This window comes from Haplochromis burtoni, unplaced genomic scaffold, assembly GCF_018398535.1.
Source record: "Haplochromis burtoni strain Fernald_Lab_line unplaced genomic scaffold, NCSU_Asbu1 Contig_19, whole genome shotgun sequence".
Taxonomy (NCBI): domain Eukaryota; kingdom Metazoa; phylum Chordata; class Actinopteri; order Cichliformes; family Cichlidae; genus Haplochromis; species Haplochromis burtoni.
In genome coordinates, this window is record NW_024582380.1 from 3,479,422 (window position 1) to 3,491,975 (window position 12,554).

General features: G+C 39.9%; 1 protein-coding gene across 2 annotated transcripts; it reads right to left on the reverse strand.

Annotated features, from left to right (window-relative positions):
- Nucleotides 1-370: 370 nt before the first annotated feature.
- On the reverse strand, nucleotides 371-12,290 carry sncb (synuclein, beta). Of its 2 annotated transcripts, none has more exons than XM_005916401.3 (6): nucleotides 12,134-12,290; nucleotides 10,998-11,131; nucleotides 6,755-6,784; nucleotides 6,417-6,502; nucleotides 2,661-2,747; nucleotides 371-1,218 (listed from the first exon to the last, which is right to left on the reverse strand). In XM_005916401.3, the coding sequence occupies exons 2-6, from the start codon at nucleotides 11,116-11,118 to the stop codon at nucleotides 1,189-1,191; spliced, it is 354 nt and encodes a 117-aa protein (XP_005916463.1). In that variant the 5' UTR covers nucleotides 11,119-11,131; nucleotides 12,134-12,290; the 3' UTR covers nucleotides 371-1,188. The 2 variants fall into 2 exon arrangements, with proteins under 2 accessions (XP_005916463.1, XP_005916464.1); XM_005916402.3 differs by having other exon boundaries at nucleotides 10,998-11,128; nucleotides 12,134-12,284.
- Nucleotides 12,291-12,554: the final 264 nt, after the last annotated feature.

Below are 12,554 nucleotides of genomic sequence, written 5' to 3' on the forward strand. Positions count from 1 at the left end.
CCCTGCAGCTTCCACACACCCTTCTGACCTGAGAGCGGCAGGAGCAGCTGTTTAATACCCTCGGCTTGAGCCTGGCACCACCGAGCCTGCACGTTCCAGCTGGATTAACCAAAACAAAACCCACCCAAAGAGGCACGATCAGACTGGAATCCCAAATATGGCACCATTGTGCCAATGGCCAGAGCCTACTCTGCAGATTTTACACATCCTTTAATCAAACCCCAGACAAGAGTGAGCAAAAAAGATAAACATGCGAGGGCGACACATAATAGATTCTTATTGAGGTCAACTTTAGAAAAGATTTAAAATGCGATGAGTGATCAGCGCAGTAAATGAGTTTGCACATTATTAAACAACGCTAACAAATGTGTGTTTTTTAACCTTTTATTTACAGAGGATTTGTATGTCTGGCTTAACATGTAACCCTTTATATTGACAAGTCCTGCAATTTAAAGCACATATTGATATGACAACCATTATGATTCCAAGACATAATATATTGACTTTAACTTGATAAAATCTTCAGTACACACAAACAAACACACACACACACACACCCACACACCCACACAAACAAACGTGTACACTCTGTCAGTTTCTAACAGATAGTTTACTGGAATGATTTCACAAGCAATCATAAAGATACAATGTAAAAAACTCTTACTTCAAGAAACGTTCAAATTAAACTTCCAAAGAAATGCAAAAAGAAAAATAGAATTCCACAAACAGGCATTGTCGACACTTAGGAGGATATTATTGTATTCATATCTGCTTGCAACCGGTCATATTTATTTTTTACCACTCCCAATGTCTCATTGGAAGATGATGAACATCTATTGCACATTTCTAAATACAGATACACACAAGTACAAAGTCACAAGCCCTGGTTCTGGTCTCATTTCATTGGGAGGGAATCAAGGAAATGAGACCGTGAGGACAAATCCTACATCTCAATAAATACCTACACCCAACACATTACATTAAGAACATGACATTTACAATATATAATAATAAAAGATTTGTCTTGAAGGAAGAACATTTTTCAGTGGGAATGCTTGTCTTTTTTTATTGTTTTTTTCTTTTTTTTTTTGCAACAGGAATATAATTGTAATAGTTTCAGCATTTGTCCTTTTTATTATTAGAAATATTATTGTGCTGCTGGTTGGACGGTGGCTTCGACTGATGCTCTTATGCTTCTGGCTCGTAGTCCTGGCTCTCCTGGGGAAAAGAAGAGCAAGTTTTTTTATGAGGATGGCCAGTAAAATTTGCAGCACACAGAAGCTCTAAAGGTAAATCTACATCTAAAATAATATTCAGCTTTAATGTGATTTAGCAGAATATATGATACAGAGTTTATTAGTCTCAGCAGACGGTAATGATGTCACTTTGTTGAAGCTGAGCTCATCTGTTCCTTCAGTGCTTCTCTCAAGCCTGCAGAGGGCAGCACAACACTGCACTTACATCGAGGACGCGCATCGTGAGCACACTCTCCATATCCTTGCAAGCCTGCACACGCCTCCACCACACATGATCATAAAAAAATAAATAAATAACACAGCCTCCAACAGTCTTATGTCATCTAATGTATTCACAAAGCCTTGAGTGATACTGGATGACACAGATTTCTTTTCAGATCCTCCCAGTGATGGCTTCGTTCACTCTGCAGCACTCAGACTCCATATTTACAGCAATGCAGGGAGACCCTGACATTACCCACAATGCATGAAGGCAGAGAGCGTCATCACCACACCCATTCAGACCGAGCTTGCACACCGCTGGTGTAGCAAAAGATGGGGGAGGGGAAAGAGACACGGAGGAGTAGGAGGACAAGGATGATACACATCCGTGGAGAAATTCACTTTGAATTTGGATCTCAGGGAACGCCTCGGGTTTACTCCTTTTCCCAACTAGTGCAAGACTCCACTGATGCAAAGGACTATTAAAGTAAACACACAGAATATATTATTATTGGAAATCACATAAAATCTCAAAATAAGTCTTATTTCACCCGCTTCAGAAAACGTATATATATTCAGTGGCAATAACACAGGATCAGTGCTCTCATACTAGCACGATCAGCCCTTTGACATTATGTACACTGTATGATATTTTTATATGCTACCATCGCTATTTAAAATCTGTACTCAAAGCCATCAGTTCTGCACAGTTTGTCTCGCCCCTGACAGCCAAATTCCAAAAATAACCATCTGTGTCAGATTCACATACCTCCTTCGTGCACACGGACACACACCCAACGCTCAGTGAAAGTAGGTGGTGCTATATTCACTGTACTAGCTGCGTGGCAATTGGCTTGTTAAGTCCTCCGTTATCATTTCCACAGAAAGGAAAAAATTACCTCAGCGTGAGCTGTAGTGTTTGTGTGGGACACAAGTGGAGGGCAAAAGTGGAGTGCCATTGAAATCCAATACAGCTAAAATGTGTATCCATGCAGAGCTCGTGAATACTGATGAACCTCAATCTACTGTAAGTGAATGGACTCATCTCTGCCTGATGTCCACTACTCCACAGTTTTTTTTTAAAGGGTTTTACACAAAAATGATCTGTAATGTAATTATAGTACAATTCAAAAGCTGATTCTTGTGATATTTTGATGACAGAGCAGAGCCATGTGTACACTTTGCGTATTGTAGGCTGATTACCTGCTGGGACTCATCATATGTCTCCCCTTCTGGCTCCAGCATTGCCTCTCCTTGGCCCTCCATGGCCTCCTGCCCATACTCCTCAGGCTAGAAAATGAGACAAACATAAAGAGATACAGAGAAGGAAAGATTTACAGAAACAGAAGCAATCATACAGATACGTCGTCATTAATACACTGTCAACTTATTTTTTTTACCATCAGGGAATTCTCAAAAATGACATTTTTAATGCTCTTTCAAGGCACAGTTAAACTGGTAATAATTAAATCATAAAACGTACTGCAAGTATAGCCGTGCAGTACCATTTTTTCTCAATTTTGGTTTTCTGTTCTGCAAAAGACAAGGTTGAGAAAACTACATTTCTTGGTTTGTCCAATTTCTCAACTCTCTGAGGAGTCTAGAAATCACTTCTGAACAATTAGACAACCTTGTGGGATTTCAGCTAACTGAAGAGCTCTATGGGTGACACAATTGCTCTGCCTGACTCACTACTTTGAAACTTTTTAATGGACTGCAATAGAGTTTTCTTTAGATATTTTGTCCCCTACAGATTGACAGAATCCCATAAAAAACATCAATCTGAGTCATATGCTGTGCTTCATGAAACAACCCTGTGACAGTGTATTGAAGGTAAAAAACTCTTTCTGGAAAGTCAGAACCTTAATAATATAATATAATATAATATAATATAATATAATATAATATAATATAATATAATATAATATGAAAGACTCCAACAAACAGCCAGAAGCAACAAACAGAACATTTGTCCTGTTAACATATTTAGCCAGCGTTTTCCGTGAAGTAGGGACTTGCTCTATTTTTGAGTGAGATTTGTTTGACAGTGTGAGCATAACATTTAAGAACCCTAAACGAAAATGGTGATCAAATGCTTGAAATGAGCACATTATAAAGAGTATATGCTATATATGAGTTTGTGGCATGATTCTGACTGTAGCTTTTTGGCCATACAGAGCTGTTAGTATGGATTTAAAGTCTTGGTCTTGTTGCAAGTCTATTGCAGACACTGAGCTGTGGGACTGGAGTGTGAGGAAAAGGCTGGCACAGTGTGCAGATAGAAAAGTCCATTAATCTGTCAGTACTTCCTTCTTACGGAACCACCCCGCAGCAGCTTGCACAAACAAAACTGTCTCTTTCTTCCACTTAAAAGTGAATTTCAAAAAAGAATCACTTTCTAAAACAGCCCTTCTCGATGGTGGGTAGTAGTAAACTCACTCAAACAGGAACAAAACAGGAGAAAAATATCAAATTTGATGGGGACTATTTTCAGCTGTGGGGAACACACACCTGAGCGATACTTGTTTGTAAGATCAGATCATTGCTGTTTTGCTTTACCAGCAATAAGAAAAGAAATCTGTATAACACAGGTGTAACACTATGGTTTGTGTGGACATACGACATGTGATGAGTGCTTCTGAGAGCTTTCTTAAACAGATAAAGCTCCACTGAAACAAAGCTAGTGGGTCAGCACCACACATTTATTTTTAAACCCAGCACTAATCAAGTCAATTAGGTCAGGAAAGAACAGCCTGTAATCCTGTGTGCTGTATCAGGCTTGTTATTGCTGTATGCCCACCAACACGATTAGCATGGTCGAGGTTGCACAATGGGAAAACTATCGCTAGGACAGCCCTAATCAGATGGATCATTGCCTGAGAAAAAGTGAACATGAAATAGACTGTTTGCATCTGTATTTCTGATTGGTCACGAATTTTAATTCAGTCAAGGATAAGACAAGGCAAGGCTTTTATAAAATGTTATAAAATGTTATAAAATGTTACACCTGAATGGGTTGTGCAAGGGAAATTTTGTGATTAGAGGCCAACAGAGCCAAAACTGAACTCAAAAAGTAGCTGTGTGCATTTGATCACAGTGTCAACAGTTTAGCAGTCTGTTGTGAGGGTGCTGAAATGAGGAGCTTTATCACTCAGATAACGCCTTCGAGAAGCCTATTAGAGCAGGCTGTCAGATTTACTAGATTAGCGAGTCAGTGGAGAGGGTCCAGCTCTGAGTGATGAAGGCTTAGGACCGGATGAGGACCTCACTGTGTCACTGACAGTCTGACAGAGATAGACAAAATGTCAACATACTGACAGCGCATCTCCAGGTCATTAAAAGGGAAGGAAAACAATACAAAAAGGAAGCATCTTAACACAGCATGTGCCACTCAGATGTCCAAACTTTGCTATAAGCAGGTTTCACCGCTGCTGTGTCAAGTCAGCTTGATTTTGTGACTTTTCTTGCATAATAATATCAGAGTGCCTAAAAAAATGATAAAAGCAGGGGATAGAAGGGGTGACACTGAGGTCAATGGGCAAGAGCATTCGGTGATGTTAGTGGGGGTAGGGCATTAATGGAAAAGCAGTGTTTGCTTTAAGAGAGGTGATAGTCCCACAGAGAGATTGTTTCTGTCATAAGACACCTGAACAGTGATCTGCATCCTTAATAATCATTGAATGCAGCGCTGTGTGCAGAGCAGACTGTAGAAGTCCTCTTCAATGAAATGAGTATATAGCAACAAAGCCCAAGTCTATTTCAGTCATCTCCAGTTTTTTTCTTTTATAATAACTGTATAAAAGCAATTACCAGTGTAGTATTCATCCTCAGCAGATGGAAAACTATTCCTCTAAACCAAAGACACGAGCAAACTCATGCAGACAGGAAACATAAATTTAGTACAGTGCATGCTTTTGCTGACAGCAGCAGAATGAAACAGTCCAAATGCACACTAGTAATTCTGTTTTGAAGTGACATGCAGATTCATCAGATTTGACCCTGCTGTCTAAATCTGGCTCTGCTGTCATCACGATCCTATTCAGGCTTTTAGGAGTGCAACTTGGCGCAAGTTGCCAGCTCTAATTGAGGCATACGTTTGGAACAGATTTTTGTTTTCCACTTGTTTTCCGGCACATGTGCAGACCTAAATAAAGCCGGTCACTTATAAGAGTAAGTTGCTGCATTGTTAGCGCACACTGGGTAGTTTGTCATAATATGAATATCTTTAAGAGTGCACCCTACTAGTAATGCACGCTCAGTTTGATTTACTCATTGAATGTCAAACAACCTGTAAAAACTGTACAGAATTCCTTCTAAAGATATCAAATCTCAGCTTGTGCTCAAAGGTCAAATTTCCATAAAAAGCCAGTTTTTCAAAGCAAAGTTAAGTTGGCAGACATACATGGATAAGAGAATGCATCATAGGAAAATTGAGGCTTCCGTACTTTTGGACACTAGAATGAGGTCTTCTGCTTTTATTTTCCTTTTTAAGTCCAAGTCTCTTAAGTCCACCAATATTGTAGAAATGAACTGCTGTATTGCAACAATAAAGCTTGATAAAGAATAACATAAAAAGTAAGGTATATCATAAATAAATGTTTTAAGTGTATCCTATTAATCTTATAATGGATGCCTTCTAAATGCAAATGTTATTTTCTTTTTTTTTTTATTTTATGCTTTATTTTGCAGGAATTATGCAAGCTGAAGTTTTTTTTTTGTTTTAATGAAAAAAAAAATCAATTTAAAGACTTATGACATTCATATAATAGTTTAAATGTTTTTTTCCACCACTTGTTGTAATGCAATACTGATCCCACATAAGGCAACAATGCTGTACTCCTAATTCAAGTTCACAGGTAATTTATTTCCTGTGTGTTTAAACACCATGCAGTGCTGCTATTCTGCCTCACTGCAGGCAACAAAGCAACGTGTTACACTGTAAGGACGTGCAGCACATACGTTCATGTCAGCTGGGAACTCGTCCTTCTTCACCAAGCCGGTAGCAGCGACGATGTTCCCGACAGCTCCGGTGGTCTTTTCAGCCACTGGAGACACACACACAAACACACACACACATAGTGAGAGAGAGAGAGAGAGACAAATGCAGATAGATTAAAAAGATGCATGACCGTGGTCCTCCGTTGCTTCTTATGTCACTACTGGATATAACAACCACTTACACATGACAAATTAGCCGTTTTCCAGTTATCAGTAGTATTTTACTACTGTAATGAAACCAGGCTTCGAACTCCAGTTAACAGAAATTTAAAGAGGTAACGAGCAGATGGGAAACTCACCTGTGCCCACGCTGTCTTTGGCCTTGCTACCTGAATTGAGAAAAAGCAAACTGTAGTCAGAAAAGGCACAGATTCTTTTACAAATAATTAACTATTTGAAATTTGGAGATTTGTTTTCTTCGTGTGAATGTGTGTGTGCGCATGCGTGTGTAGGTGCTATAACTTTACACTTCTCTGATGCTAATGACAAAAGCAATGCAACAAATGGCTTTAAATGAAATCATCAAAATGATTGTCAAGTCTGAATCTGACTGCCCTTATTATTTGTTAAAATTTGTCATGTTTAAGCGATGTACTTTTCTTTACTACTGAAAAGTAAAAAAACAACAACAACAACAACAACAACAAAACAAAAACAAAAACGAAGAGGGCAACATCTCTGCAACTAGGTAAGCTCAGTGTTTGCCCAGTGATTGCATTGATTTTTTTTTTCTTTTTGCATTTGGCAAAATAAAAAACAAACAAACTGGTGACCAACTGTTAAACTGTGGTTGTGTGAAAACCCTCAACTCTTGATAACATAGCGATTGCACAGATCAGCTGGTGGTAAACAACCTCCCTCCAAACAGTTGTGGTGTGACTCAGATTGGCTGCAATCACTCTCAGACAGATTCGCAATTGTTTGCAAATCATTTTTTATCTATTTAATAAAAGCAGGCAGATAAGCAACATGCTGCAATCCGTCTGCACTGATGAGCGCAACTCATCTGCAACACATCTCTTTTCAGTAGGGCACTCAACCCAGCTGACCGTACTCTGTATATATTCCTATACAGAAGCAATCATTTGTATCATTTTGCAATTAAATCATGGTTCTACAGCAATTACATCACTATTTGTGGAAGATTCTGAGGCTCTGTGTTTGTCCATGGCAACAGAGGTGTGATTTTTCATTGTTTATTTGATTTAATTAATTATAACAAATAAATTGCAAACAGTTGCTAACTTGACCACATTTGCAAACTAGCAGCACACTGACTCCCTCCTGTTCCCTTTTTATTGCATCTTGATGCACCAAGATCCCTTTGAAGACAGCAACTGACTGCAGCTGGTCGTCGACACAACTGTTGCAAAGGCAATGAGATCACAGGTTCACTGCACATGCTTGCACTAATTTGGTCACACTGCAGTCTCCAGCCACTGTTTTCCTACTGTGACTGTAGCATTATCCACCTGATAGCACAGTTCCTAATATACTGTTGCTCCAGTGCTATATGTCGACATGACAAAAAGCTGCAGTAAGTTCCAGAGTCCAGAAAACCTCTTGTGATAAACTGAAATTGAATTAGCATGATTACATTTGGACCATCACCGCCAACCAATTACTTTTCATAAATACTGTAATATCATTTTTGTTTATCTTTCACTGTTTGCCTCAGGTCCTGGAGAACAGTGGTGGCTACAGTAGTCGGGCTTCTTGGTTTATTGTAAGGACTTATTAAACCACAACCAAGCCACTGTTCAGTCCTCTGATCCATATTCTTTGGCAGTTGTCATCCATCTACACGCTGTACTCCATCATGCTATTGGGGCAATCTACTGCAGGCCCCATCCAGTTCTGATCACTCAAGCCCTGTCATCCTCTTTATTGTGCAACAGTCAGTGGACTTATTGGTCCCCGAGGGCCTTTAAAGACCAACAAAAAAGAGCAGAAATAATGAAGTACAGAAGCCACTCTTCAAAAGGCGAGCCTCAAAGCAAAGCATACAGTACATCTGAGTGATGCCTCCATTTAAGTTTGGCTTTGGTAAATTGCAGCTATTGCGCAATGGAGCACAAATGGAAGATAGCTGCAGGTGTGATTGCCAAATGATATTAGAATTATTATTCTTCACAAACTGACTTTGGATATTTTTAGACTACGGATTCAACAAAACATCTGCAACATTTTCCATCATCAGAAAAAAAGGGTTGATAATGATTTCTTGTAGTGTTTAAGTAAAAAAAAGAAAAGAAGGATGGAACAAATTAGCACTAATGAAATGATATAGTTGAAACCGATTACAGATAAACGCTATTTTTTTGAACTGCAAATGTTAGCAAAAGCGATAACTGTGTAAACTAAATTTCCATATGGTCAGACTGATGCTGTGTGACTGCAAGGGTCTGCAAAATAAAAACAGTTTTTAATGTGATGCTGTAAAAAAATACTAATTTGTCATAAAAAAAAATAGGAAACAGATGCTTTATGAATAGCATCCTATACTATAGAGGTTTCTCTTTCCCACCTCTGCTTGCCTTTCTCAGCCTGACTGCTCAGTTCAGGTGGTTGGGTGGTTTGCAGCTGCAGCAGCAGTAGCAGCTGTCAAAAGGTGGGCCACAGTCCTATTAGATCACTCTTACCCCTCCTCCATGAGGGACTGTCAAGCATATCACATACAGCTTTCTAGGGCACCACCATATTCAACAGCGGCATGTAGAACCACAGAGACACCACAGAAGTGAGCCTTTCCTGCCATTGCGTTAACAAGGACATGATGAAATTGGTTCTGCACATGTTTTGACTACAGTCTGATACGTTTGGTGGTGCTGATCAGTGACAGGGACACTATGCTAAATGGTGTAAGATAATGAGATTCCACCGAAATGCGAACACATTTGACAACCTGTGCTGGAAGTGTGCTGGATGTTGTAACCCATCATATTGTTGCGGAATCAATTATACAAGCTGGTGACTGTAAAACAAGCAGGAGGCCTGTCACTGGAAATTTGGTTCCTCTCACAACAACTCAGCAGCTGACAAAATAAATTCCAAGCAGGCCTGCTCCGCGTCTCCTGAGTCACACTGATCTCCCGACTAATACGTAAGTAACTATTTGTCATCACAAACAAGACGGGGGAAAGTTGCAAATAAAGACTGCTGAAGTGCACCTGATAAATCAATTTGTCGATCAATGGAAACTCATCAGCAACTCTTTTGATTAACAGCGCGAGTCACTTGTGGCATCCTCTACCAGTTGTGAGGATTTGCTGCTCTTCTCATCTTATGTATTCACACAGAGAACACGTTCTGGTTTTTGGTATGTTGATTAAAAGAAAGCAGCCAATCTGAAGACACCAATGTAAATTTTAGAATAAAAGATCATGGGAACTGTACAACTCAAATGAGTAAAATAAGAACAACTGCTGAAAATGTGACTTTTGATTAATTTTTTTGAGACATTAAATCATCAGATTATCAACAAAAATGCTGGGATATTAAATCTTAACTGACACCAGTACATAATGAATTACACTGATTACTTGAGTAATTTATTAGCACTACCTTTACAGCATAACAGAAAATGATTTAAATGTTTTAAATGTTGAGAAATACCGTATTATCATCCTCCATTGCTACATCTATTTAATTAATGATTGAAACCAAGTGATGTAGATTGGGTTAATGATGCAAGCTGCATATCTGACAACTACACTTTAAATCAGCAGACAGATTTGCTCGTTAGTTGCAGGCTGTCAGTGACAAGTTAGCCAGCACTGAAAAGCACAAAAAGCAGGCCTGCTCCTCCTAGGGTCTGTTTGTCCCTAGGAGGAGACTGCTGACACTGTTTTACAATCTGCTGCTATCCAATCCACAGGCATGTTGCAGGAGCTGCTCCCACCATCAGCTGCCCCACCCCCACTCCTATTTCCATCTCCTTCCCATAACCTAGACAGGCCACAAGGACACCCAGATTCCTTGTATCACACACTTCTACGTCACAACGAAATACTTTGAAACAGAGTTCACTACTATTATTCTGCTGAAATTGAGAGTCAGGGCTGGATTACTCATTTTTGATACGCTGTGGTATTTTACACCAAATCGGCTTGCAACATTAGAACAAAAATATTGATCAGCTCAGAGGCTGGCTGGTTCATTATACTGCCGCCACTCAAGTGAACGACACTGGATTTATCAAAGGAAGGCACTTGGATGCACTTTCTGCACACAATGAGCTATGAATAGCTGTAATATTGTCCCCTAACTGTGAACTGAGAACAAACAAAGACAAACATATATAGGCGAACAATGCGTTCACCCTCCTGCTTGTTTGTTTACTGTATGAGAGATTTACACAGCTAGTAAGAAGAGCTACTGTATAATTCAAGCATTTGATTCAGGATGTATACTGCATGATCTAAGTCATAAAATATTCCTTGAGCTTTTCTACAGCTGCTCCTGCATGTAGCGGGACGATAACGGGCGTGTGTACAATTTGCATGCAAATAATCTGCAAGCATACATTTGTGATCATCTTACCTACAAACATGACTCCTTCCTTTGTCTTTTCAGCAGCAACTGCAACTCCTTCCTTGGTCTTCTCTGCAGCCACAGCCATCCCCTCTTTCGCTTTAGACAAACCCTTCATAAACACATCCATCTTGGCCAAGCTACTGTGGAGAGAAGCACCATTAGCTGATGTCAGTCAATGTGCAGCCTTTGTCTTATTTATATACATTTAAAGCCTCATTATTAATACGGGAGGGTAATTATTTTATTCCCATCCATTTTTTATGAACCTTTATATATTCCAGTCTAATATTAGAGCATACATTATGAGAAGAGAAGGCAGCACCGCCTCCTGTGGTGGATCGTGACAGCCACACTCCAGCCATCAGGCTGTAGTAAAAACCTTCTGTTCACTCATGCATTCAACCCCATTTTTCTCCCCCTCACACCCTCCTCGATGCATGAAATATTCAGAGGTAAAAATATTTCAATGAAATGGTTAACCCAGCAGGCAACTCATTAATTATTGCTCGTCTGTAACGCTACTCTTAGTGGCAGAAAGATGACAGGATGACTGCGCCAGGCCCCCTTTTTTTAAAGGACTGTACGGCGTATTACGATAGAAGGTGGCATCTATTTCCAAGAGCTACATGGCGTTGCTGGGGGAAGAGAAACGCGGTGTAAGCTAGGATTTCTGCACGAATAACGGTTTTAGCGACGAATTGTGTGGTGTGGAAGCGATACGAAGCTGCCCGATTACACGCGGGGGGCACATCGCGATGAAGCAGACTAACAGCTGGTATTCTTCATTCTGGCATTACACACGTCCCTCCGAGTCCCATCCTGGATGCTGCAGGTCAAGGATGCAACAATGATTAAAATATGCACCAGTTCACGTCGACCGATTCCCACGTTCACATTCCGCCCCTGGCTTTTGTGTCTTTTGTACGTGCATTATCTTCCACGTACAAACAAACAGTACACAGAAAAAAAATATCACGATCCTTACTAGTATTATTTTTTTTAATGCATTTAATAGTATTTCAAGCACGGTGCAAACATTCCAGTGACGACGCTCACATACATGGCTCTCAAACGGAGGTGACCTCTATATGTTCAGGAATAATAATAATACTGGATTAAGCAGTAGAAAAACGTGTTCTTACCTATTTACAAATAGCCTTCGACTTGTCCCCTTCTGATACAGTCGAGTCAAACTACCGTCTAAATGGGAGATCTTCAAATGATCACTAGGTGGGCCTTCCTCGGGCAGATCTCCACCAACAGGGACGGCCCCCTTCACAGTGCGGCTGAGACGATCACGCCCCCCCCACGCCCCCCTCCCCCTCTCCTCTCTCCACCATTGCCTATTGATCCCCTCGTGTCACAGCAAGGAAAAAAGGGCCACTCCACGTCACCTCGCCCACTTTTTTTTTGCAATAGTTACACCATGTGTCATTAGGACAATAAATACATGAAAATCTACGTTTCTTCTATCTATCTATCTATCTATCTATCTATCTATCTATCTATCTATCTATCTATCTATCTATCTATCTATCTATCTATCTATCTATCTATCTATCT

Coding starts and splice junctions, on each gene's coding strand:
- sncb (XM_005916401.3), bottom strand. CDS start 11,118: ATGGATGTGTTTATGAAGGGTTTGTCTAAAGCGAAAGAGGGGATGGCT. Junction 6,785..10,997: donor GGAAGGAGTCATGTTTGTAG/GTAAGATGATCA, acceptor TTCTCAATTCAG/GTAGCAAGGCCAAAGACAGC. Junction 1,219..2,660: donor CATATGATGAGTCCCAGCAG/GTAATCAGCCTA, acceptor TCTTTTCCCCAG/GAGAGCCAGGACTACGAGCC.